The sequence below is a fragment of the Leopardus geoffroyi genome, chromosome C1 (assembly GCF_018350155.1).
Source record: "Leopardus geoffroyi isolate Oge1 chromosome C1, O.geoffroyi_Oge1_pat1.0, whole genome shotgun sequence".
Lineage (NCBI taxonomy): Eukaryota > Metazoa > Chordata > Mammalia > Carnivora > Felidae > Leopardus > Leopardus geoffroyi.
The window spans coordinates 155,214,597-155,241,148 of record NC_059328.1 but is presented as its reverse complement, the minus strand read 5'-3'; the positions used below and the strand labels follow the sequence as shown (position 1 = coordinate 155,241,148).

The window sequence follows — 26,552 nt, the reverse complement described above, 5'->3', positions numbered from 1 at the left end:
AACTCTCCATAAACTCCTCATGACCCTCTTCTCTCTCACATCTCTGTCTCTTAACCATTTGAATTACAATGCTTTGTTTCTGTCATTAGGTGACATTGAAGCAGCTTATAATTACCTGCAGCATTGCCTAGAACACAATCCTTCTTATGCAGATGCGCATCTCCTGATAGCTCAGGTTTATTTGTCTCAGGAAAAATTCAAATTGTGTTCTCAGTCACTTGAACTTTGCCTGAGCTATAATTTTAAGGTAAGTATTCCAAATTCACGTGGGAAGGGACATATCACCCTCCTTGAACCTTTAGCAGATACTTACATATTCAGCTATCTTGCATTTTTGCTTATATGTTTTGCTAATAAATGTATTTTTAGTGGAAACAAGTTTGGATTCACAAGCAGTGGGAGAAAACATGGAGGCAACTGTGGTATAATTAAAAAACTGTAAGGAGTTGGACACAGAATACCTGGGGGTCAGTGTCTAGTCACTTATCTCTCTCTGAACCTGTTTTCTTTTCTATAAAACTCATATAATAACACCCTACAGTTATAATGAACATTAAGTGCAATAATGGATGTATATAAAAATAATTGTAAGCTATAGAACATTATGCCAAATATTTTTATGTTTAAGAACTTTATTTTACTGCTATTTTCTTTCTTGGATTGTGGCTTTAATAACATCTTTTTAGAGTCATCATCAAAGAACACCTAGTCATTTTGAAAGTTCATATATGGTTTGAGGATATAAACACACTAGGTTTCTATCCAAGATATTCTGTGTTACATCCCATATCTCTAAGCATTGGGTAAAATCATAGGTTCAGGTGCTTCCTAACTACCTAGAATCATGGAGGAGCTCCTCAAACTTTGGCTTTGGTTCACAGGGTCTTGAACTTTATTATGTGAGGACCCTTCAGTGGACTGGATAATTCAAGATTTACAGAAGGCAGTGCCTGCTTCTTATGTTACTAGTTCTCAAGACGGGTGGTACATTATGACCCCAATGCCAGTACCCTATCCCAAGAAATTGAAATCTCAGAGAGAAGAATAGAAGCATGAGTAAATGTACACAAAACCCATCAGCAAATGTGATGCCTAGTTAAGGCTTAGAGCTGCAGCCTCCAGGGCAATTGTAGCCATCCTAGACATTAGACGACTGCCACACTGCCTCATTCTGGATCTTCTCCTTCCTTTGACTCCTTCTTCATTCATTTTGTCATTCTCTTATTTTTTTCTGTAAACACTTTGGAAAGCCAAAATAAAGATAGAAGCGTCATTGCTACAGGTTTCAGAGTAGTATCAGTGGGTAACACCAAGTTTGACTAAAATGTTCTGAAATTTTTAATCCTAAAATTAAAAAAAAGAAGAAAAGGGAAAAACTGTGTTTCTAGAAATCTAATGACTTTATATCAGTACTAGAAGTCCCAGATAAATGCCTTGCCTGAAAACTAAATTTCTTAGAATATACTTGCTAGCCTTGGGGCACCTGGGGGGCTCACTCAGTTAAGCGTCTGACTTCAGTTCAGGTCATGATCGCATGATTCGTGGGTTCCAGTCACATGTCGGGCTCTGGCTTGACACAGAGCCTGGAGCCTGCTTCAGATTCTCTGTCTCCCTCTCTCTCTGTCCCTCCCCCACTCATTCTCTCTCTCTCTCTCTCTCTCTCTCTCAAAAATAAGATAAACATTAAAAAATTTTTTTAAAAAGAATATATTGGCTAGTCTTTTTTTAAAGTATTTTCTCTTCTATCATGGTAAAAGCCCATCACCTGGTTTGTCATCTAGAAGGATGCTAGAGAATGGCAGTTTCCTTGAATCTGGTATCACACAGTAAATGATCAGAAAATTAATAAGAGGGCAGAAATAGACCTCAGGTACATAATACAGGCTGAGCGTCCTCAGAGATTCTGTTATTTTAATGTTTGGTGGATTGTAAATTATGTGTTGATGTTGTATGTATATTCTAAGGAAGTATTTCTGAATATTATTTTTTCAGGTGAGAGAATGCCCTTTGTATCATTTGATAAAAGCTCAGTCACAAAAGAAAATGGGAGAAATAGCAGAAGCAATTAAAACCCTGCATATGGCAATGAGTTTACCAGGAATGAGGAGAATTGGAGCTTCCTCAAAATCAAAACACAGAAAAACTGAAGTTGATGCAAACCATCGTTTATCAATCTTTCTTGAGTTGGTAGAGGCTCACCGCTTAAATGGAGAACAGGTAAGTCAAGTTTTAATTCAGTAGTTCAGCTCTGAACTTTGTTATACAAGTGTACATATTCGTAGGAAATGGAAAAGCTATAATTGTTTTCTTGGCCAAATGATAAAGTTTAGAAAATTTCTCATTACTTTGAACCAAATCATGTCCTTTCTTCAAGTCCTGAAGTTAAACATAATTTGTACCTGGATGGCCTTAGGTATCAGTGTACTTACATTAGCTACCAGGCAATAGAATAATATATGTGTAATATAATATGAGTAATAATATAATTTAATACGTACCATGAAATGTATGAATGTAGTATAACGTATATAGCAATATAATGTGTGATGATCTCAGCTACCATGAAAGGTAATAATATAATTGTCATTCTGTGAATTCCTGAAAGGACTCACATACATGCACATACACGTATGTACATGTGCACACAAGTACTACTGGAATCAAATGAAAGTACCAATCTGAAATTCTAATAGTTGAGAAAACAAAAGGAACACTTAATGAATATACCTTTGATAAATTTATAGGGTGATCATAAAATCAAATACTTAAAATAATATATACAATAATACAATGCAGTATAATACAACATAATATAATATAATATAATATAATATAATATAATAATAAATAGACAGGAAGCAGGAAAGGATGCAATTCTGAGAGAGGAGTTAGAGCCTTATAGAAAATGAAGAACTTAACATCATTTAGGTCTGTTTTTTTAGATTGCAACAGTTGCTAGTCAGTTATTTTCATATTTTAGCGGAAATGAAGAAGGCTGTGTCTAGATACTTGCCAAATCGCAAAATAATTTCTATTTCACTAATACATTAACATAAATACATAACAAGAGCCAGTTCTACCACAGATAGTTGATTCTAAAATGCACTGTTTTTTTTCATGTTAATGTTTCTGAAATCGGAACGTCTTATATTCTCTAAAATTGATATTGATCTTAAAAGACATTTTAGTTTCATTGAGGTACAGACTTGAAAATGAGGTAATGTATTCAGCTGAGGCATAACAGAACTGCTCCTGGTATAGGGAATAAAGTAATCTGCTACTTGGTGAAGAGCCATTTGGTTCAGTGGATGATTGTGGACTGGATCCCATCAAGGGGGCAATAATGAACATGGCTTCTTAACTCTCCAAATTTCATTTTCCTTGCTGCAAGATGGGGGTTTTTGTGAGAGGGTTTAGAGGGGTTTTGTGAGAATTAAATGGGTTGATATAATGCTGGATACAAAGTAAATGCTTATTAAATTACAGTAGCAGGAGCTCTTTCATAGCAATTGCCATTGTCCTAGTCATGAAAACACTTTTCACCTAAAAAATATTCATACTGTCATCTGAATTTGGTCTCTGAGTTTAGTTTTAAATTTTTGTACTGCTCAGAAATCTGTCAATTTTCATCATACCTGTGCTATAATTATTGTTCATTCTGGATTAGTAGAAAATCTTCATTTCTAATGTAATTTGTTGAATAATTTGAAAGAATGTTATTTTAACTTCATCTTTATAGCATGAGGCAGCGAAAGTTATACAAGATGCCATCCATGAATTTTCTGGGACATCTGAAGAATTGCGTGTAACTATTGCTAATGCAGACCTAGCTCTGGCCCAGGGAGATGTTGAGCGAGCTTTAAGTATGCTTCGGAATGTTACCGCTGAACAGCCTTATTTCATAGAGGCCAAAGAAAAAATGGCAGATATTTATCTGAAGCACAGAAAAGAGAAAATGTTATATATTACTTGTTACAGGTAAATGATTATTTCAACCCATTGTATTTTGACACATTTACTTCTTAAAATTAGTTCCCAGATTTCTTTCTTCTTTCTTTAACTGCTTTACAGAGATATTTCATAGACCCTTTCCTTAATATGTTCTACTACCAACCACAGTCACACTAACCAAGCAACTCACTCTCCTAAGACATAAATCATTAATGATGATGATTATTTTGTGGCTTACTCTAGATTCTTAACTCTCCTCCTTCATTAGATGTTATTTCTAGACCTTAAACCTTTCTGTTTGGGAAGGGGAAAAGCAACAGTTACATATATTCTAATAGCTTAAGAAAACTATAATATAACAACAATTCAGGGGCTAAATGGCCATATTTAATGCTCAGCATAATAGTTATAGCAATAGAAAATTATGACTTAGTATACACCACGCCAAGGTATGGATTTCAAATTTTCCTTGGTGAAAGGGCAGGTGCATTATGTCATACACTGGTGCTCTTATTGGGATCGACAACACACACAGGTTGTTCTTACTCTTATAAACATACAAGCACACACTTCATGTAAGAAGAGATCAACATTCTTATCTGTTGAGAACATAGCACAGTGTTGATGAATTATTTCATTGGCTCATCTATATCATGTAAATATCAAAACTTAGAAAGCTGTTCAGGTTCTTTGTAGGTGCTGAGTGATTCGAAGAAACTGAGCAGCACCTGTGTGTGGGTGGATGAACTGGAGGTCCTAGATCTTATTCCCTGTGATGTTTCCAAAAGATCAGCACCGTCATCTCTCATGATCAGAAGATATTTAAAAATAAGATTGATTTGTTTTGGATGCCCTATAATATAATAGTTAAAAGCATAGGTCTTGTTTCAGGCAGATCTGACACATTAGTTACAGACTTCAATTCTTAGTGTCATGTATAAAGTTATACCTCGCATATAGTTTTTGTACCAATTAGTGAGATGCTGTACATTACTGATAGCGTCACATCCTGTTTTGGTGCCTTCGCTCCCACATCATTTCAAAATTAAAGGTAAAAAAATGTATTTTCATATAATGAGAGCTCATATGTTTACTGTCTACCAGTACTCTTGTTACCTGCATATCAAAAAATGGAAAGATTTAATGGAAAAAAAAAAGTTGATCTAGCATAAATAATCTGGGTATGAATGGGTTGTTTTTTTTTTTTCTTTTACAATGTAGAAGATACTCTGAAAGCTATGGCTTAATTGAAATAAGTAAACTTACTTTTTATTTAATTCTTTTAGAAGAAGATATTTATATTCAGGATACTAACTAGAATTGGTCTGATTTCTAGAGAAATATCTGAGAGAATGCCCAGCCCTCGTTCTTTTCTTCTCCTTGGTGATGCATACATGAATATACAAGAGGTAAAGTTTCTGATGCTACTGAACTTAGATTTAAAAAACAAACAAACAAAAAACTCCTTTTTGTGATTAACATAATATTCTATTTAAAGGAATGTTTTAAGTGTTATTTAAAGATCCAGTCATTACAGTAAAAAGGAAATAACCATTACAGTAAAAAAGTTGTTTTCAAACTGAGATCCAGTAATTCAGCATTATCATTATTTGAAATAGGATACCAGAAACAAGGTAAGAGTCTCTTTTAAACAGTAAAATGAAGAGAGCCAGTAATGAGTTACACCTACACTAGTGACTGTCACCTCTCTGACAGTGGTAATGTTTCTAGACTTAACTATGTACTTTATTTGTCTCACTGAGTGAGTACTACAGATACAGAGCTTAATTACAGAAATGTTGCCCTTTAAAAGGATCCAGCTAAGCTGTTTATTCATTGCTTATTTTTTGAATCTGCCAACATTAGCCAGAAGAAGCCATAATAGCGTATGAGCAAGCATTAAATCAGAATCCCAAAGATGGAACACTGGCGAGCAAAATTGGGAAAGCACTTGTCAAAACTCACAACTACTCAAAGGTAAGTACTTTGTGTACTTGAGATATGCCTATTGGATTAAATGTTTCAAACCCTGCTCTCTGAGAAGTCTACAGCAAGCACTGTTTGTATCTTGATGGTTATAAACTCCAAATTTATATTCACAAACTGGAATTTATGTTAAAGATTTTGTCAGTGTCTCAGATTCTTGACCACTGCATTTTGCAAAGACTGGAGCCTAAAGTTTACTTCTGGCTTCATCTTGCACCTAAACCCTGCAACCAGTCAATTGTGATAACATTATATCTCTTTCATTATAGGACAAAGCATAATAGCTGTCCTTTCTAATGAACCAGTTTTGGTAAGCCATGTGCTTTTATTTCCCTCTAGTAGGGATAATGGATTTCCCTTTAGTTGTTATATTCTTGTTCTATTCCTGGTAACTACTGAACATATATATTTGCATTCAATGCATTCAATGGCCTCTGGAATAAAACTGGTAAAAGAAAAAAAAAATTCACCAAGCAGTTTTCATTAACTGCTTTTCATAAGAAATGCCAGTTGCCTTATGTGATGTTTGTCTAAAAAATGGCATATTAACTGATAGGTACATGCCTGAGTTTCTGCTAGGTTATTTCCAATTTTCCTATGCTTTAAATCTATAATGTATAAAATATCTATGCTTGAACACCATTCTCACTGCCTTATTTTCCTAACTGAAACGGATTTTGTTTAGGCAATCACTTACTATGAAGCCGCTCTGAAAAGTGGACAACAAAATTATCTTTGCTATGACCTGGCTGAGCTTTTATTAAAATTGAAATGGTATGACAAAGCAGAAAAAGTTCTTCAACATGCTCTAGCTCATGAGCCTGGTATGAAAGTCTTTCTGATTTGAAAAAAAAGTATACCATATCTGATATGTCTGATCTATTTTATTTTTATATTATATAAATGTCCATCTGTATTCTCGGTATTATATATGTGAGGTTGGTTAATTCATTATCAGAATGTCACTCTACTAAAATAGGATATTTGAATGATCTAATAACAGGTTTATGAAATAGTTAATTGTGCCATAGAAAGATACTTTACTTCCCAGAATAATGTGAAACTACATCTGATGCTTAGACAAGTAGACATTTTTATAATCTTTCCTCTTAAGTTTTTTTTTTTTTTTAAATTCAACACAATCCAAGAATATAATGTGTAAGTCTCCAGTTTCTCATGTGAATTCTACTTGCCCTGTTCTCAAACTACCTTCCTAGAGGTAATACCATTTTTGTGTTTCAGTGTATATGTAAGTACATAAGTATAATATGCATAATTTTTCTTTTTGAATGTATTGTTCTTCCTATTCTGGAATTTTTTCCACAGATAGCATATCCCAGATACAGTTTGTTAGTACATTCATATCATTCTAATGGCATCATAATATTCTATAACTCAACAGTTGTTTTTTTTTTTTTTATTATGACTCCATGTTTTTCTTTTTTAACTTTCTTTCAATTATTGGACTTTTTTTAAGTTTATTTATTTATTTTTGAGAGAGAGTACAAGCAGGGGAGGGACAGAGAGAGAGAGAGAGAGAGAGAGAGAATCCCATGCAGCCTCTACACTCTGCACTGAGCATGTCATGTGGCTTGATCCCATGAACTGTGAGATCATGATCTGAGCTGAAAGCAAGAGTGGGATGCTTAACCAACTGCGCCACACAGATGCCCCCAATTATTAGATATTTAGCTGATTTTCCATTATTTTAATATTTATAAACTATGTTACAGTGAGTATCCTTGTATTTCATTCTTTGGTATATAGTTGCTTATATCCTTTTTTTTTGGTACTCTTTTTTAAAAATTTTTATTTAATTTATTTTTTAATTTACATCTAAGTTAGTTAGCATATAGTGCAACAATGATTTGAGAAGTAGATTCCTTAATGTCCCTTACCCATTTAGCCCATCCCCTTCCCATAACCCCTCTAGTAACCCTCTGTTTGTTCTCCATATTTATGAGTCTCTTATGGTTTGTCTCCTTCCCTGTTTTTATATGATTTTTGCTTCCCTTATGTTCATCTGTTTTGTATCTTAAAGTCCTTATGTGAGTGAATCATATGATATTTGTCTTTCTGTGACTAATTTCGCTTCGCATAGTACCTCTAGTTCCATCCACGTAGTTTCAATGGCAAGATTTCATTCCTTTTGATTGCCGAGTAATGCTCCACTATATGTATACACGACATCTTCTTTACCCATTCACCCATTGATAGATATATGGACTCTTTCCATACTTTGGCTATTGTTGATAGTGCTGCTGTAAACATTGGGGCGTGCATGTGCCCCTTCGAAACAGCATACCTGTATCCCTTGGATAAATACCTAGTAGTGCAATTGCTGGGCCGTAGGGTAGCTCTGTTTTTAATGTTTTGAGGAACCTCCATACTGTTTTCCAGAGTGGCTGCACCAGTTTGCATTCCCACCAGCAGTGCAAAAGAGATCCTTTTTCTCTGCATCCTCACCAACATCTGTTGTTGCCTGAGTTGTTAATGTTAGCCATTCTGACAGGTGTGAGGTGGTATCTCATTGTGGTTTTGATTTGTATTTCCCTGATGATGAGTGATGTGGAGCATTTTTTCATGTGTCGGTTGGCCATCTGGATGTCTTCTTTGGAGAAGTGTCTATTCATGTCTTTTGCCCGCTTCTTCACTGGATTATTTGTTTTTTGGGTGTTGAGTTTGATAAGTTCTTTATAGATTTTGGATAGTAATCTTTTATCTGATAGGTCGTTTGCAACTATCTTCTCCCATTCCGTTGGTTGCCGTTTAGTTTTGCTGATTGTTTCCTTTGCTGTGCAGAAGCTTTTTATTTTGATGAGGTCCCAATAGTTCATTTTTCCTTTTGTTTCCCTTGCCTCCAGAGACGTGTTGAGTAAGAAGTTGCCATGGCCAAGATCAAAGAGGTTTTTGCCTGCTTACATTTAGGTCTTTCATCCATTTAGAGTTTATTTTTGTGTGTGGTGTAAGCAAGTGGTCCAGGTTCATTTTTCGGCATGTCACTATCCAGTTTTCCTGGCACCACTTGCTGAATATCAATTCCATTGGGTATTCTTTCCTGCTTTGTGAAAGATTAGTTAGCCATACATTTGTGGGTCCATTTCTGGGTTGTCTATTCTGTTCCATTGATCTGAGTGTCTGTTCTTATGCCAGTACCATACTGTCTTGATGATTACAGCTTTGTAATATAGCTTGAAGTCCGTACTTGCTTATATTTCTTAAGAGTAAGATGCTAAGTCAAAAAAGTATGTGCATTTAAAATTTAACTGGAGGGCAGTTGTTGGGTCTTGTATGTAAGCCAATTTGACAGTAAATTGTATTCATTAAAAAAAATAATAAAAATAAGATAAATTTAACTGGATACTATCTAAATTGCCTTCTTATAAGTTGGTACAAATTTGCCTTTTTTTTTTTTTCTTTTTGGAGAGAGAGAGGAAACAAGCAGGGGAGGGGCAGAGGGAAAAAGAGAGAGAGAATCCCAAGCAGGCTCCACTCCCAGTGCAGAGCCTGATGGCAGGCTCACTATCACGACTGAAAGATCATGACCTGAGCTGAAATCAAGAGTTGGAGACTTAACCAACTGAGCCACCCAGGCACCCCTATACAAATTTGCTTTTTAAAGATTTTTATTTTAAAATAAAATCTAGTGCTTACTCATTGTCAAAATTTAAAGATTACAGAAGTGAGTGAAAGTTGTGTTGTCCCAGCTTTCCAGAAAAAAAAAAAAAAAAAAACACATTTACTTTGTGTATCATCCTAATTAGTGTCTCTGCCATGCCTCTCTTTGTCTCTCTCACACAGAATTACATACCACATTTTTCCTGCCAAAATGGGATCATATTATACTGTACATCTACAGTAGACATTTTTCACTTAATAGCTTCTCTTCATGTTGGCAAATATAGCTTTTCTTTATTTTCTTTAGTATAGGTATTCTATATCTTGATATAATAATTTATTTGATGAGTTCCTTATTGATAGACATTTAGACGGAAGAAAAGTTGAAGACAATATGAGATAAGCTTCTTGTTTATATACCTCTGAGTTGAGTTGTGCTGCATCATTCTTTCTTAAGGTCAAAAATGTCCCATCATTGTGTTGTACTAATTAATAGGGGAGAAAACCACTTCAATTTGAATTTCTTTGATAATCGATAAGGTTAGGCATCATTCCATGTCTGTAGATCACATTTCCTTCTAGGATGTTTTCATTTATATCCCTTGCTTTGACCTTGAACCTCTGATTAATTATCTGTCACCTGTTAGTCATTTGCAGACATTTTCTCCTGAGCCTATCCCTTTTTTTTGTTTTTTTAATTGAATTTGTCATTTCCTTAGTCAAATAGAATAGTCAATTATTATATATACCAGCCTTTCCTTTTTTTGAGTCCTGAATTTCCTCTCATACTCAGAAACTATCTTCCTTCATCTTAACATCATAAAAATACTCTTTTATATTTTCTGTAATTTTTGTAGAACTTTAGTCCATGTACAGTTTTTACTCTATAGTTTCCCAAATGGAGACCCAATTTTATTTCTGTGCCATTTATTGAGATGCCATTAATAAACTTATTTGTATGTATGACTAATTCTGAGAATCTTCATTTTGTTGCCCTGCGTTATTTTTCTTTTGCCAGTATCCTATCCACTGTAGCTTTAAAATGTCTTCAGAGGTGCTGGGTGTCTTAGTCAGTTAAATGTCTGACTCTTGATTTTGGCTCAGGTCACGAGCTCATGGTTTGTGAGTTTGAGCCCTGCATTGGTCTCTGTGCTGACAGCACCACAGAGCCTGCTTGGAATTCTCTCTCTCCCTCTGTCTTTGCCCATCCCCTGCTTGTGCACACACTCTCTCTCTCTCTCTCTCTCTCTCTCTCTTTCTGGTCTCTCCCTCAAAATAAATAAATAAATATTTAAAAAAAAATAAAATGTGTTTGGGTATATGATAAGGCCAGCCCACTCGCAGTTTTCTAGGATTTTCAAAAATAGTATTTTCATTTAGCTTTGATGAGGTTGGTGCTTAAATTTGCCTAATTTTGGATTTATTCACCATATAAAGTATTAGTCCATAAAAATATTTGCATGGGTCTGTCAGACCTTGCTTGAAACACTACAGATAGCCTTAAATGTGCATATGCATTTTTGAAAAGGTTGTAGAGGAAGAGTGATTCAAGTAGCATATTTTACTTATATGGGTATAAATTTATTACACTTACGTAATATAAATGCTTTCGTGTAATAAATATTTGTTGCGCACAGCCCATTGTGCACTTAGATGCCTTCATGTGCATTTCATTATATACTGTTTCATTAATGTCCACATTCATTTTTGAGGCAATTATAATTATTCCCATATTTAAATTAAAACCTAAGACTCTGTTTCCTTGACATATCTAACTTAATCTAGCTGAAGTAGCCAGCACCTGGATTCTAATAAACATCTTAAACTTAGCATGTCTGAAACAGAATTCCCGATCTGCCTCCCCACATCTGTCCTGCATGCAACCTTCATTGTCTCAATAAGAGCTTTATCCCTCTAGTCATTGCTGAGAGCCCGGATCCTAGCCATCACCCTGTCCCTGCCTGTAGGAAATCCTGTTGATTCCCCTTACGCTGGGGTTTTAAAGAAATAATATATATAAACCACTTTGATGTATATGTGGCACAAAATCAAGAGTCAGACACTTAACTGACTGAGGCACCCCAGGTGCCCCTCAGACTGATCATTTTTAGATTTCTTAAGTGAGGTTGAATGGCTATGTTTTTAAGTAATTTGTTCATTTCATGAACTTGATAAATAGTAGAAGAAACATTTTCTTATTTATGTACGGTTCTATTATTGCTCTTAAATCACAAAATAATAATACCAAATATTTAAATAGCACTTACCATGTACTAGACTATTTTAATTGCTTTGTATATGCACACTTGTTTCATAACTTACTTTTTAAGTTTTACAACAACCCTATGAGATGGGTACTATTCTTTCCCTTATTTTACAGATGAAAGGGAAACACAAAATGTATAAGTATCTTGTTCAAAGTTAAATAGCTAGTAAGTGATAAGGACTAGATTTGAAACCAGACAGATTGCCATCAAAGTCAGTGCTCTTAGTGACTGTACTTCATTGCTTATCAAGTGTCTATTATTTTAAAAACAGCCATTATCTTCCTAATTGCATGTAGCAACTACTCTATCTCGTTTTTTAATGATTTCAATCAGCATAAGTGTTTATACAGTTAAAAATGAAAATTGAAATTCTTACATGTATCGTTACATTGTTATCTCTTAATATAAGTCTAAGAAAAACCTTGTTGTTATCCAGTTCCTTAGCTTTTCTTCCAGCTAGTTTTTATCCTAAATCTTTTTTCTTTGTTTAATTTGGCCATCCCTCAGTTAACTGACTGAAAGTTTTTCAACTTTATTCACTATTTCTCAAAATCATTCTTTGTAAAGACCTGTTTCAAAACTTGTAGAAAAATGTAAACGTTTATTTAAAAATGACTATTTGTTCCCAATACCTTCTTTCATAGTAAATGAACTGTCAGCTCTCATGGAGGATGGACGTTCTCATGTTCTCCTAGCAAAAGTTTACAGTGAAGTAGAAAGACCTGGTGATGCCATAGCTTCATTACAACAGGTAAATGTACTTGTGAGTGCTTGTGGGGTGTCGGAGGGGAGGGGAGAAGGGAATACATCACAGGTAGGAGAAAGACCAGTTATTTTGGCCCAACTACCACAGAAAATAAGTCAAAATAGAAATAATGATCAAATGCCAATGGATTGTACTGTTTAAATGTGTTATTGATAATCATTGTAACAATGACAGCAAGTTAATATTTTTAATCCACTTTTGTAGCTGAGGAAGCTTGGTTTAATAATTTGTGTAAAATCACATGACCAGGGTCATAGGCAGGATTTGAATGCAGTTTTTTCTACTTTTATTTATTTATATCTTCCTTAGTTCCCCTTAATATTTTGGGGGTTTTCAGAGGAGAGGTTTTATACACATTTCCTTAGATATATTCCTAGGCAGCTGATGGTTTTTGATGATTTTTCAACTTCTAGTTTGCTATTAGTTTTTTTTATAAATGACTTAAGTTTTATCTACTGCACTTTCTGCATTAATCAAGATGGTCGCATGAATCTTCCTTTTTTTCTTGTTAACGTGGTGTATTAAGTTGGTTTTCAAATGTTAAACCACCCTTATATTCCTTAAATAAATGTCACTTTGTTGTGATTTTTTTTTTAAAGATATTGCTGGGATTTAAAGATACTCACTAATACTTTGTCTAAAATTTGTATATCTATGTTCATAAGGGAGATTGGATCTCTAAGACTGTTGCTGTTTCTTTAATATTTGGAGTAATTCAAAATTAAAACCATTTCTACCTCAAGGCTTCGTTGATGGCAAGTTTTTATTAAAGGATTCCACTGAGGGTTTCAGACTGATCGTTTTTTTTAAGTTTATTTATTTTAAAAGAGAGAGCACACGGGTAAAGGGCAGAGAGGGAGACTGCCAGTGCAGAGTCTTACACGGCGCTCGAACCCACAAACCGTGAGATCATGACCTGAGCCAAAATCAAGAGTCAGACATTTAACCGACTGGCACCCCAGGTGTCCCTCAGACTGATCATTCTTAGATTTCTTATGTGAGGTTGAATGGCTATGTTTTTAAGTAATTTTTTCATTTCATTAATTGTCAAATTTATTGACTAAGATTTGTTCATTGTATCTTATTTTTTGAATGTCTGCAAGTGCTATAAAAATATCTTCTTTTATGGCCCCGATACTGATCATTTTATTTTCCTTCTACTATTAATGATCAGTTACACGAGGAGTTTATTAATATTTTCAGAGAACCAATTTTCCCCTTTTCTGGCTTCATTAAATGTTTTCCCTTTATCTCATTAATTAGTTTCCTCTACTTTCTTTGGATCTGGTTTGCTGATCTTTGCCTAGCTTATTGATGAATTATTGTTAGATAATGGATTAGTTAGCCTTAGTTCTGTTCTTACTAATTTAAGGTGAAAATTTTTCTCAAAGCATTGCTTTAGCTACCTCTCACAAGTTTATTATTATTCAGTTCATAATATTCCTCATTTCCCCTTTGATTACTTCTTTAACCATGGGTTATTTAGAAGTGTAGTATTCAGTTTCCAAACAGTTCTGATTTTCTTGTTACCTTTTTTTTTTTTAATACCTCTTAATCCCTTTCACCTATTTTGCCCATTCCACTACTCCCTCCCTTCCGGCAACCACTAGTTCTCTGTATTTGAGTATTATCTTTTGGATATTGATTTCTAGTTAAATTCCACCATGGTCAAAGACATACTTTGAATGATTCAATCCTTTGATATTTGTTAAAGCTTGTTCTGTGTCCTACATTATAATCAGGTTTGGTATAGGTTCCGTGTGGATTTGAAATAATGTGTTTCTGGCATTACTGAGCACTTAGTTCAACATATGTCATTTGGGTAAGATTTGTTAATTGATTTATCCTACATCTTTGCTGAGCTTGAAGTGGAACATAGAGTACTTCATTACTAATCCTATATGCTTTCTAGAATCCCACACTGCTTGACACCTTTTGACCTAATTTTCATGTACTCAGAAGAATTCTCCATTCTCCAAATAATTTATCAAATGTTTTGATTTTGAGCTTTAGCTAACAGTGGTGTGTGTGTGTGTGTGTGTGTGTGTGTGTGTGTGTAAAATAACCTATATTTCAGTAATTTGCCCAATATGTCCAATAATTTTTTTTATTCTAGTTATGAATGAATTGATCTTGGACTATTAGATTTCTATGATACTCATTAAATTTCTGTGATACCCATCTAAGTTTATGATTTCATTAAAATATGTAATCTTTAAAGTGTTAATATCTTATCCTTAATTGGTATGGTTTTATCCCTATTTTTCTATCACATGATAAGAGAATTTCACCTAACCCTAGGTTAGCTATCATTAGCTATAAGAAAAGTGTAATTTTGGTAAATTTAGACTTTTAAAATATTTTAGAAGTGAATTTGGCTTATTTTACTTTTTTTATGAGTATTATTAGTCACAGCTGCCTTGGTTATATGAGTTTTTGTGTTGTATGAGCAGATAAATCAAGCAACACTGAGAACAGTGTACTCAGTATACTGAGAAACAGTATACATGGCTAGACAATGCCAGTGGGCCAAATTTAAATAATTTTAAGTTTATATGTTATAGCACTGAGATTATTCATCTTTAATAAAATTTAAAGAGCCCTAAATTTCTTCCCAATTGTTAACATTCTATGCTTTCTGATCTCCAAAAAGATAAATCCTGAGTTATAATTCAAACAGAAACTTATAAATATAATCAAAGTTTTTGATATTTTAAGTTCATTTATTCAGGACCCATTACTGAGCCTAATCTCCACCTTATGGAACGTTAGGAGTCCCATCATAGTATTTTTGCATAATGCTAAACATTGTAGGCCATGGCAGAACTGCTACATTTAGGGAAACCCCAAGTCTTATTAATTGTACTATCTAAAGACTTCAGATTTCTGAAGTAACTCCACATTTTTTCATCTCATCATCTTTCTGTTACCTTTTAGCCCTGTCCAGCATTATCTTTTGCCCAGACTCCAGAAGCCTCTTAACTAATCCCCATCCCCTTCCAATCTTGTTTCATTCCAGTTCTCTACAACACCAGAGTAATTGCTCTAAAGGGCAGACCTGATGTTGTCACCCTGTTGCTTATAAACATGTAGTAGTAACTACCCTGTGTTAAAACCCTGCCCTCTAGAATAAAAAGCAAATTATTTAACAAGCTTACCTGATGTAAATTATCTCTGTATTTCTAGCCATTTTTCCTTCTAATTCTTTGGTCAAACAATAGTATCCCGCACCTTCTTCCTTCACCTGTCATTCCTAATGCCTGTAATCCATCCCATCTCCTTTCCTTCTCTCAACATCACATGGGAGTACTACGAGTAATTCTTCAAGTCTCACTTGATCTCCAAGATTAGGTTAGGTCTCCTATTATGTAATCCCAATGCAACTGGTATTTCCCAGCCATAAAACAGGACCCTCATAATTTGCCGTAATTATTTTATTATCTGTCTTCATGCTAAAATTAAAATTTCCATGAGTGTAGGTGTAGTTCCATGTTTTGTGACCCTAGCAAATGCTTGCTTCATTAGTTTACTATGCTGTGTAACAAATCGCCACAAATTGTAGTCAATGAAAACAATACACACATTTATTTTTTCATAGTTTCTGTGGGTGTGTATTCTGGGCATGGTTTAGCTGGGTCCTCTAAAAGGTGTCAGGACAGTCAAGGTGTGGCCAGGGCTGGGTTCTCATGTGGAGACTTGTCAGGTGGAGGGTCTACTTCTAAGCTTAAATGGGTTGTTAGCAGAATTCATTTCCTCAAGGCTGTGAGACTTAGGGCTCCAAGTTCCTGTTTGCTTCTTCTTGCAGATCCTAGAGGTTCATCAGCTCCTTGCCTGGTACGCCAGCTAATAGGGTCACTTAGTTCTTCAAAGCCAGCATGGAATAAGTCTACTAACAGAGTCTTATGAAATGTAATCATGGGGGTGACATTCCATCATATTTGCCATATTCTATTGGCTACAAGTAAGTTATAGGCCACACCTCACACAAAGAGGGGTGATTAATACAAGGAAGTGAACATCAAGAGGTGGGGATCATGGGAGTCATCATAAAAATCTGTCCACCATGACAGGTGCTTGAAATTTTAGTTGAATGACTAAAAGGAAACCATACATTTTTTTAAATTTTTTTAAATGTTTATTTTTGAGAGAGAGAGAGAGAGAGAGAGAGCACAAGCAGGGTAGGGGTAGAAAGGGAGGGAGACACAATCTGAAACAGGCTCTAGGCTCTGAGCTGTCAGCACAGAACTCGACATAGGGCTCAAACTCAAGAATTGTGAAATCATGACCTGAGCCAAAGTCAGACATTTAACCAACTGAGCCACCCAGGCGCCCCGTGAAAACCATACATTATTTTAATTCTTTAATTGCAGAAACAATTACAGGGGAAAAAAATCACTTTTTATCATCTTAACCATTTTTTCTGTGAAAATAAAATCTAAATAAATTAAATACAAACAACCTATATGTCATAAAACACTAACAATTTTGTGACTTTTAACTTAGTGTAGCTTTAATTACTACGAACAGATTATATTTATTTTTGCTTGTTTTCGCTTAACATTCGTGTGGCTTTTTCCCTGATGTCTATGTAGCTCCATCTTCCTCGTATAAAATATAATGTGACATTCTGACTTTATTGATAGGTTTTATTTTGATATGGCTTTCAGTAAGATACATATACAACAAGGCTATTGAAATATAAAAGGAAAATTAAGAAGTCTATGAAATAAGATGTTTATATGTCATACTACCCAAGGGTTTTATGGAATTTACAAGAATATTATAAAATAAGGAGAGAAAGTAAATGCATTGACAATCAAAGTTAATATAGTTATTTTAACAGACAGTTAAATTTAGCTTTAATCTTTCTGGAACCCAAGGAAAAAACATAGGAAATGGTATCAATTCTTCAAGAAAATTTTATTCTGTATGAAAATATTTTCTAATCATTATATACTCACAATCATCGACTGTTCTTTTATGAAATGACTTTAATCGGAAATGCAAAAACTTTTGCTCAAAAAATCTGCCCTGATTATTTGCCTTCAGGAAAATGCAAAGCAGGGCACTGAGCAGGGTGGCTCAGTTGGTTAAGCGTCCTACTTTTGATTTCAGCTCAAATCATGATCTCATGGTTGTGAGATCAAGCCTCACCTCAGGCTCCATGTAATGGAGCCACCTTAAGATTCCCTCTCTCCCTCTCCCTCCTAAATAAATAAGTAGATAAATAAAGTGTTTCTCTAGAATTTAAGCTAATGAGGTCCACTCATCTGACTTTGTAGCAATTTAATTGATGCAGAAATAAAACTTAGGCTATCTCGAGAATGAATTGTATACTGTTTAGACCTAGGGTGACCAAAGAATTTATCATTCTAGCCAAAATACTTTTGAGAGAGAAAGAAGGTAGAATTAATAATAACCTGGCACAACAGATATAAAAGGTACTGCCAGATGGAACGATACATTCACTCTATTTAGACAGTTGTTTCAGAGTTTTTTGTCTATGAGTGTTTGTGAATATGTGTGCAAAACTATGCACACCAATATATGTATGTATAAAAAACATCAAATATACAAATGGACACATACCTCTGCACTTAAGCATACATTCATATAAGCAAAATAAAAATTTCATGAAACAATAGTAACCTTTACCACATGCTATATATACCCATGTTTTCTAATCTTTCCTCTTTCATTTCCAAAAGAATGCTTATTATGACACCTTAAATTAATGTTACGACCTACGGTTCTAAAAATACTCTGCTTTAGACCATCTTCGTCAAATACCAGTTGTCAACCAACATTCTGACAGGAGTCCCCAGAAGGGCTCCCTGTGTGTAGCATAATGTGTGGCAGATGGTGGGCATTTTACTCTTTTGTTAAATGAATGCATGAATGCCTTAGTGGATGGTTATCTATAGCTCAAAGTTAAATTTTATTGTGAAGGCCTAAAACGTAGGACTTCTCTGTCATTTACAAAAGGAAGGTCTCAATGTTTCTCAAATCAAACATGTAGGTAGGTGATAAGGCTGATATTCTAGTTTACATTCTTACCTTGACGGAGGCCCCTACCTCCTTTCTGGGTATGTGTGTATAGTGTTGGACCTTATAAATATACACCATCAGTTCGTTGGTCATTTCCCCATCATTAGACATTTGAGTTGCTTTCAGATTTCTTATTTTTTGTTCTTTTTTTGTTTTACAACAAATAACATTGTTTTTTTTTTTCTTTTTAACAGATAACATGTTTCCTTTTTTTCTTCTAAGTAACATCCATAATACCTTCCCAAAAGTGGAACAACTAAGTTCAGTAGTTTGATTCGTTTTATCAAGTTTTAGCATGTTTTGCTAGGATGCTCTCCAAGAATGTTTGGACTCACTCGTTTGTCATCACCGATATATGGATGTACTTACTGCCTGAAACCTTCCAATATTTGATTTAATAATTTTTAGATACTACTTTATTAATTTAATAAACATTTTATATTTCCACGTATTTAATTCCAGCATCTAGATTATTTTCCATATATTTGTTTCATGCCTGCATTTCCTCCTTAGTGAGCCTTCTGTACATATCCTTATAACAGTGGGAAAAGACTCAGTAATTTTATTATACTTTGTTTGGAAAGATATGTGCATGCTGGCTCATTTGCAAACAAGCACATGTTTAAGACCTCAATTAAGACATTTTCTTTGGATCAGGCTTTGTTAGATTTAAGGCCAATAATGCTTAAATATATCTTCTGTAAATGTATGCCGTGTGTGAGTTATTGATAATTGTTTAACTTATTTTCCATTTCTTTTTTAAATTCCTTTTTATCCTTATTTTCTTCTAGGCTCGAGAATTACAATCTCGGATACTAAAACGTGTTCAGATGGAACAGCCAGACGCAGCTTCTGCACAGAAGCATTTAGCAGCTGAAATTTGTGCAGGGATTGCCAAACATTCTGTTGCTCAGCGAGACTATGAAAAAGCAATTAAGTTTTATAGAGAGGCTCTTGTTCATTGTGAAACAGATAATAAGGTCAGAACCTTTATAAAATTTTCACCGCCTTTTATTCCAGATGTCATCTAATTGCCCCAGATGTAAAATTCTTACCAGCTTGTTTGCAAAAAAATAAATGTAATAAAAATACAAGCTAAAAAATTAATATTGTTTCTAGAAATTCTTCAAAATGCCTTATGTAATAATGTCAGAGTCTAAAACTTATCGTGGAAGAAGTGACATAAAATAAATCAGTAAGCTCTTTGGTTTTTTTGATATTAATCTATGTTTTAATAATCACTCTAAAACAATTTCTCAGTCTCGAATATCTGGATCTTCATGATTCAGTTCAGTTTACTAAACTATTGAACACCTCTGTATTTCAATTGCTGTTTGGTGCTGGATATACAGAAAAGTGACTAGATTGAATCTCTTACCTAAAGTGGCACAGCATGAGAATACCTGTAAGGATAATACTGGTAAAGAAAACTTCTATACGTGTCTGGTTATGTAAATTAAAATGCTGTTACTCTCTCAAATCTAGATAGATGATTAATTTAAAAAAATTAATACATGGCTAAATACTTCTTTTTTTCTTTTTCGTTTTTTAACTTAAATCCCAGTTAGTTAACATACAGCATAATAATAGTTTCAGGTGTACAATATAGTGATTCAGCAATTCCATACAACACCTAGTGTTCATCACAAGTACCCTCCTTCATCCCCATCCATACCCCCACCCACCTCCCCTCTGGTCACCATCAGTGTGTTTTCTACAGTGAAGAGTCTGTTTCTTGGTTTGCCTCTATCTCTCTTCTTTTTTTTTCCCCTTTGCTTATTTGTTTTGTTTCTTAAATTTCACACATGAGTGAAATCATATAGTATTTGTCTTTTTCTGATGAATTTATTTCATGATGCAGGGGAAAAGACAACTATATTTTAGAATTTAAGGTTTTATTTATTTTTTCAATGTTTAGTTTTTTTTTAGAGAGAGAGACAGAGTGTGAGTTGGGAAGGGGCAGAGAGAGGGAGACACAGAACCTGAAGCAGGCTTCAGGCTCTGAGCTGTCAGCACAGAGCCCGATACAGGGATCGAACACTTGAGCTGCGAGATCATGACCTGAGCTGCTTAAGCAACTGAGCCACCCAGATGCCCCAAAATTTATGGTTTTGAATTGAACATTGTAAAATGAATACAACTCTTTCAGATGTAAGGCAAAAATAACCCTTAAGGCATAGCCAAATAGGTACCTTGTATAGTGGTGGTTAAAGGAGTTAGAATCATGTTTTCAAATCTGAAGCATACTTTGGAAGTTATCTGCTAAAAGCTTTTTATTTTTCAAATGAGAAAACAGGTTTAGAGGGATAACAGGGACCTGGCCCCATCATGGGGAAGCCTGGACTAGATTCTAATCTCTCTCTGATTTAAGACCAGTGTTCTTTTCACAGTGCTTTGTGTCTGTATACCTTTCAAGTGAGTTACTACCTGTTTTCCCCCTTTCTTCCAGTATAAGAGAAAATAGAGGGGGGTATGTGTATAGTTTTCCTGCCGATCATGCTTGGCATTTTTATTGCAATCGCTTTTGGTCAACTGAAGTGTAATCTGTGTCCAGACATTTTCCATATGCACTTTTTTATCCAAACAGTTTCTGACTAATCTTGCGCTTTTTCTCTACAGATCCTGTTGGAGCTGGCTCGATTGTACCTGGCACAGGACGACCCTGATGCCTGCCTGCGGCACTGTGCGCTGCTTCTCCAGAGTGACCAGGACAATGAAGCTGCCACCATGGTCAGTGCAAAGGACTTCAGTGCTGGAGAGGCAGTTGTGTTTTATATTCCATGTGGAAGTTTCAAATTTTACCCCGTAAAACTAATACTAGATGAGAGGCCTGGCTCATGTTGACTTTTGGAAGAAACAGTATTTTTAACATTATTAGCATATTTTACCAATAAAGACCAAGAATCTTTTTGTTTTATAAGAATGGCAAACCTAGGTCAGGCCTTTACTTTCCCTTTGGGGTCTAGTTAATTTGTCTTTATGCCGAAGAGGATACATGATCAGGAAGAGTTGATGTGACAAAGCTATCATTTGCTAACGACTGACTTTTAAGTACTTACCCAGACATGCAGGACTAATGAAAAAGTTTCCATGGGACTTTTGTAGTTACAGAGAGAAGCCTTGATGTATTGTTCTAAGATGGTGTGCTTTGCTTTCTCATTTTTACCCGGGTTGAGATACGAGTTCATTTCCCAACGGCTAGGTAGATGACAGTATGTGAGGTTCACTGAAAATTATTATTACAACAAAAAAGAAGTATAAAAAGCATCCCTTTTAAAACACAATAAGAAAAGCTCAGTAGATCTTGTGTATTTTAAATTGCTTTGGAATATTTAGGGTTTAAGAGTATTTGGGTTTTTTTAAATCTTCTCATCCTTTTAGCCAAATCCAGGGAGGCATCTTTTCTATCACGGCACATAGAGTGTGCAGTTCCCTTCAAATTTCTGTTTTTAAAATAGCCACTTGAAACATATTTTCTGCTAAAAATAAAGTTTTGTGAACAGAGTGATCTGTTTCACATCCTTAATTATCTTCTGTTACAGTGATATGAATTAGTGTAATTCATATCTTGAGTCTCGAATTTTATTTTATTTATTTTTTTAATGTTTATTTAATTTGAGAGAGAGAGAGAGAAAGACAAGAACGTGAATGGGGGAGGGGCAGAGAGAGGGAGACACCGAATCAAAGCAGGCTCCAGGCTTTGAGCTGTCAGCACAGAGCCTGGCGTGGGGCTCAAACTCACTAACGGTGAAATCATGACCTGGGCGGAAGTCAGATGCTCAACCAACTGAGCTACCCAGGCTCCTCGATATACTTGAATTTTAAATGGCTCCTTTTTGTAAAACTTTGCCCTCTTCATGTTTTTCATAGGTGTTTTCATAGCCCTAAATCTTGACAGGAAAGGTATGCTTTGTAAAATATATGGCAATATTTTTAGAACCAACTTTTACCTTTATAGATGACGGCAGATCTCATGTTCAGGAAACAGGACTATGAACAAGCAGTGTTTCATTTACAGCAGCTTTTAGAACGCAAACCAGGTAAATATCCATTAATTATGTTTTTACTAATGCAGTCAACTTCCTTTCTCTTCTTTTTGACTGTTATGAAAACCTCAGTCAAATCCAACTCTCTATTCCACACCTGCCTTTGAGTAGCAGAAATGGCTGTAAGGAAAATGCAGCACCTTTGACTGGCCTCACTTTAAATTATGACCACAGACCCCCACTGGGCCCTCAGATGCTGCCTGGCAATCCTGCTGTATTTCTCTAATGAATTCACTCGTTCCAGCTGCTTTTTATACCTTCCCCTCCCCCCCTCAAACCTCTAGCCCCCTCATCCCCCTTCCTTGTCCTCAACTAAAAATGTTGCCGCCCACTTGAGTAGGAAAATACGAGCAACTGGAAGAACTCCATTCGCCTTTCATCAGGTCTGCCTTCTCGCAGCCGTTGTCCTCCCCGGATCTGCCATCCTTCCCACAGCCAGTGTCTCCCTGTGGGCCCGGGATGCCACCCCTGTCCTCCCGGAGGGCTTTCTTCAGGCACATCTGTATCTCCTGCACCACCATTTTTTCCCAAGTCCACGCACAAGTATGGCGTGATAGCCCCTTGCTAAATATATTAACTAAAAACCAATTCTTAACTGTCCAGTTACTCTTCCTGCCAATTAATGCTCCATTCTTCGCTTTTCCCGGATAGAACATCTCCTCTAAACGGTTTCCATCTGTGCTGTCTCCACATCATCTGCTCCGCTCCTGCAGTCCAGGGAGGCTGTTTCTGCAGGACAGGCGGCCACCTCCAAGCTGCCAGAGCCTGCGTTCATATCTCAGCTCTCTGCTTCCGTGGTCTGTCCTTACGCTCAGCACAGCTCCTTCCCTCCCTCGTGAAGGACTTTCTTCACTTGCCTGCTGGGGCGCTGGGCTTCCCTGGTTTTTCTTTTTTTGTTGTCTACATCTTTGTTAGATCTCTTTTCTCTTTATGACCTGTAAATATCAGAATGTTCTAGACCTGGGCTCTCAAACTTTTTTTTTTTTTTTTTTTAATATAGTCAGCCCACTGGGTGACTTCATCCAGGCCCATGGCTTTATGTCCTACGTGTATGCTGGTGTCTTGCAAGCATGTTCCTCCAGTCCTGACCCATTCCCACTCTGCTGTCCTGGGGGGTCTCCAGCTTGACATGTTTCTGTAGAACAATGGATCTCTCCCTCTGTCCCTCCAAATCTACTCCTCCATTTCTCACCTCAGTAAATAGCATCACCATTTACCCACTTAGGCCCCAAACCTTACAGTTACCTTCGGCTCATCTTTCTCTCTACCACATCCCGTCTGTCAGCATATCCCCGTGTGCTCTACCTTCAGGGCATACCTGGAATCCCATCACCTTTTACTTCCTGTGCTGCTGCCACCTGGTCTCAGGCATCAGTGTCTCTCACGTAGATAGTTAATGCTCTGTTCTCAAACTCACCCCTGTTTCTGTTCCTTGCCTCCAGACAGTTGAGAAATGCTGTCAGCTGAAAGTAGCAGAGACTGTGCCTCTCAAAGTTCCAGTGGCCTGAATGATTATGGCTCTTTATTTTCCTCTTATGTAAAAGAAATGTAGAAGTCAGTTATGCGGAGAGTGCCATGGAGGACCCACAGTATCATCAGGACACCTGAGTCCTCTGCCTTTTTCTCCTGCCCTCATCAGCCTGACTTCTACTCTGAGTATCACCTCATGGTCCAGGATGACTGCAGCTCTAGCATCAACGTTCCAGGGCCCAGATGGGAAAGGTTGGGGTGGAGGTGGCTAAAAGGGATTACCTCCCTAGTGAACCATCTTTTTTTTTTTTCTGTAAAAAATTTCCCTTCTGGAAGCACCTGCATGGCTGCAAAAGATGGTGGGAAAGATCATCTTTTAGTTGAACCCAGTGCCATGTAAGATAAAATCAGAATTCTGATAGTAAGGAAGAAAGTGATGGTAGATGTTAGGTAGGCAGCAGTCCTCGCAGCTTAGTGCCCTGACACTTTTAAACTGCTCTTCCCTCTTCCTGGAATATTCTGGTGGCGGCTACTTCACACCTTCAGGACTTGGCTCCAGCATGGCCACATCCTGAGAGCACCCTTCTGCAGCCATCCTGTATCAATGACACCTCTTACTGCTCTCTTTCTATCTTGTGTTTGGTTTTTTTATATCACCCTAAATAATAGAATGTAAGCATCAAGTGGCCAGGAACTTTGTCTTTGTTGCTGTGTTTCCAGGGTTTAGAACCGTATCTGGCCAACTTGGTGCTCAGTAAATATTGGATAGAAAAAGAGTGGGAGGAGCAAAGGGAACAAGGGAGAGGGAAGGGGGGAGGAAAAGGAAAACAGGAAAGGAAGGTGGAAACAGTAATGTGCGTTACTTACGTTTTTACCAAAAAGAGTTTGAAATCGGAGAGGACTCCTAGAGGTGTCACTCAGTTCTTGTAAACCCTAATGCCTTCATGGCGGGATGCCACCACGGGCAACCAGAACTGCCTGGTTTGGGCAGCTGTCTCTTTCAAGTAGGGCAACTCAAAGAACCTTATATACTCTACCATTGTAGTTACTAATGCTTCTACTTTTAAAAAGTTTGAATTTGAGAACAACACTTTCTACTTACAAACAAAATACCCCTCGTTAGAGTAAAGGTTGAAAGAAAATAAGTTCTTTCTGTCTTTATAGTGATAACATTTTATTTTATTTCTACTATTTTTATTATCTTTTTAAATGTTCTCCCACCTTTGGATTGCCTCATGCTCTGTTGTTGTTTCTTTCCCCAGTCTGTCCCAGCTTCTACCCAGGTGTTATTTAAAAGAGTGCAGTTAATCCAGGTGCCTGGGTGGCTCAGTCGGTTAAGCTCAGGTCATGATCTCTCTCACAGTTCGGGAATTTAAACCCCGCATCAGGCTCTCTGGCAACAGCACAGAGCCCCCTACAGATCTTCTGTCTTCGTCTCTCTCTTCCTCCCACCCCACTCTCTATCTCTCTCTCAAAAATAATAAATAAACATTAAAAAAATAAAAGAGTGCAGTTAATTATATTAACATCTTACCTCTTCTACTCACTCTGAGTACATCTTCCCACCTCAGTTGCCCAAAGCTTACTCTTACTTTCTTCAAGCCTAAGTTATTTTTGTCATGCCATTTCTGTCCGGGGTTCTAGACTCTGCTTGTCCTTTTCTCCTTCTATGAACTGCCAGTTTAAGGGACACACATACTATTTTCATTCTGTCTCAAGCTGTTCTCATATTGTAGCACTTCCCTCTGAGTGAATAATCAAACCTGGCTTCTTTAAAAAAACAAACCTCTGCCCTTGGAATATTTTTAAGCCATTGATGACGCTAGTGCCCTCACATAGAAGATTTGAAGAAGCCCTCATCTGTCGTGTGAATGTGGTCTCAGCCAGGTAACTTGGCATCAGCATTTTGTTGAAAGAGATAATAGTCAAATTGGCTTAGTAGACTGGCAGCTTTGGACTGTCTGTTTATAAACAAATATAAAATAAATTATTTGTAAATTCAGTGTACAGACTTTGTACATTGGAAATACCAAATCACATACGTCCATATGTCCAAATCTTTGCATGTTTCTTTTTCCTTTTGCCTATAATGCACATTGCCTTCCTTATTCTTTTTCTCGTTCCCAACACATGATCCAAAATATACTCACCCTTTACCAAAAACAAAAGCCTGTACCTTACTGCCACCACCTATGTTTTAAGATGCCTTACATGATGCTGAGTAGGGGGACCATCTACCTCGGTTTGCCAGAGACGAGAGGATCTCCTGGAATGCAGTACTTCCAATGCTAAAAGAAAGTCTCAACAAAGTGGGATGAATTGGTCACCCAAATCCTGGATGACTTCACCCATACCTCTTTGTCTCATCTCTTCTAGTATCTTTCTGAAAATATTTATGCA

The 26,552-nt window shown here is 36.2% G+C and overlaps 1 protein-coding gene across 1 annotated transcript in view; it reads left to right on the top strand.

Moving 5' to 3' along the window:
- TTC21B (tetratricopeptide repeat domain 21B) overlaps nt 1-26,552 on the top strand; it is an 83,307-nt gene that overhangs the window by 33,357 nt on the left and 23,398 nt on the right. Inside the window, exons 13-22 of the mRNA XM_045480067.1 lie at nt 90-247; nt 1,993-2,217; nt 3,740-3,978; nt 5,288-5,360; nt 5,818-5,928; nt 6,623-6,761; nt 12,467-12,573; nt 19,428-19,616; nt 21,256-21,366; nt 22,595-22,676. Of these exons, the coding sequence (XP_045336023.1) occupies nt 90-247; nt 1,993-2,217; nt 3,740-3,978; nt 5,288-5,360; nt 5,818-5,928; nt 6,623-6,761; nt 12,467-12,573; nt 19,428-19,616; nt 21,256-21,366; nt 22,595-22,676 (1,434 nt within the window). The remainder of the gene's footprint in view (nt 1-89; nt 248-1,992; nt 2,218-3,739; nt 3,979-5,287; nt 5,361-5,817; nt 5,929-6,622; nt 6,762-12,466; nt 12,574-19,427; nt 19,617-21,255; nt 21,367-22,594; nt 22,677-26,552) is intronic.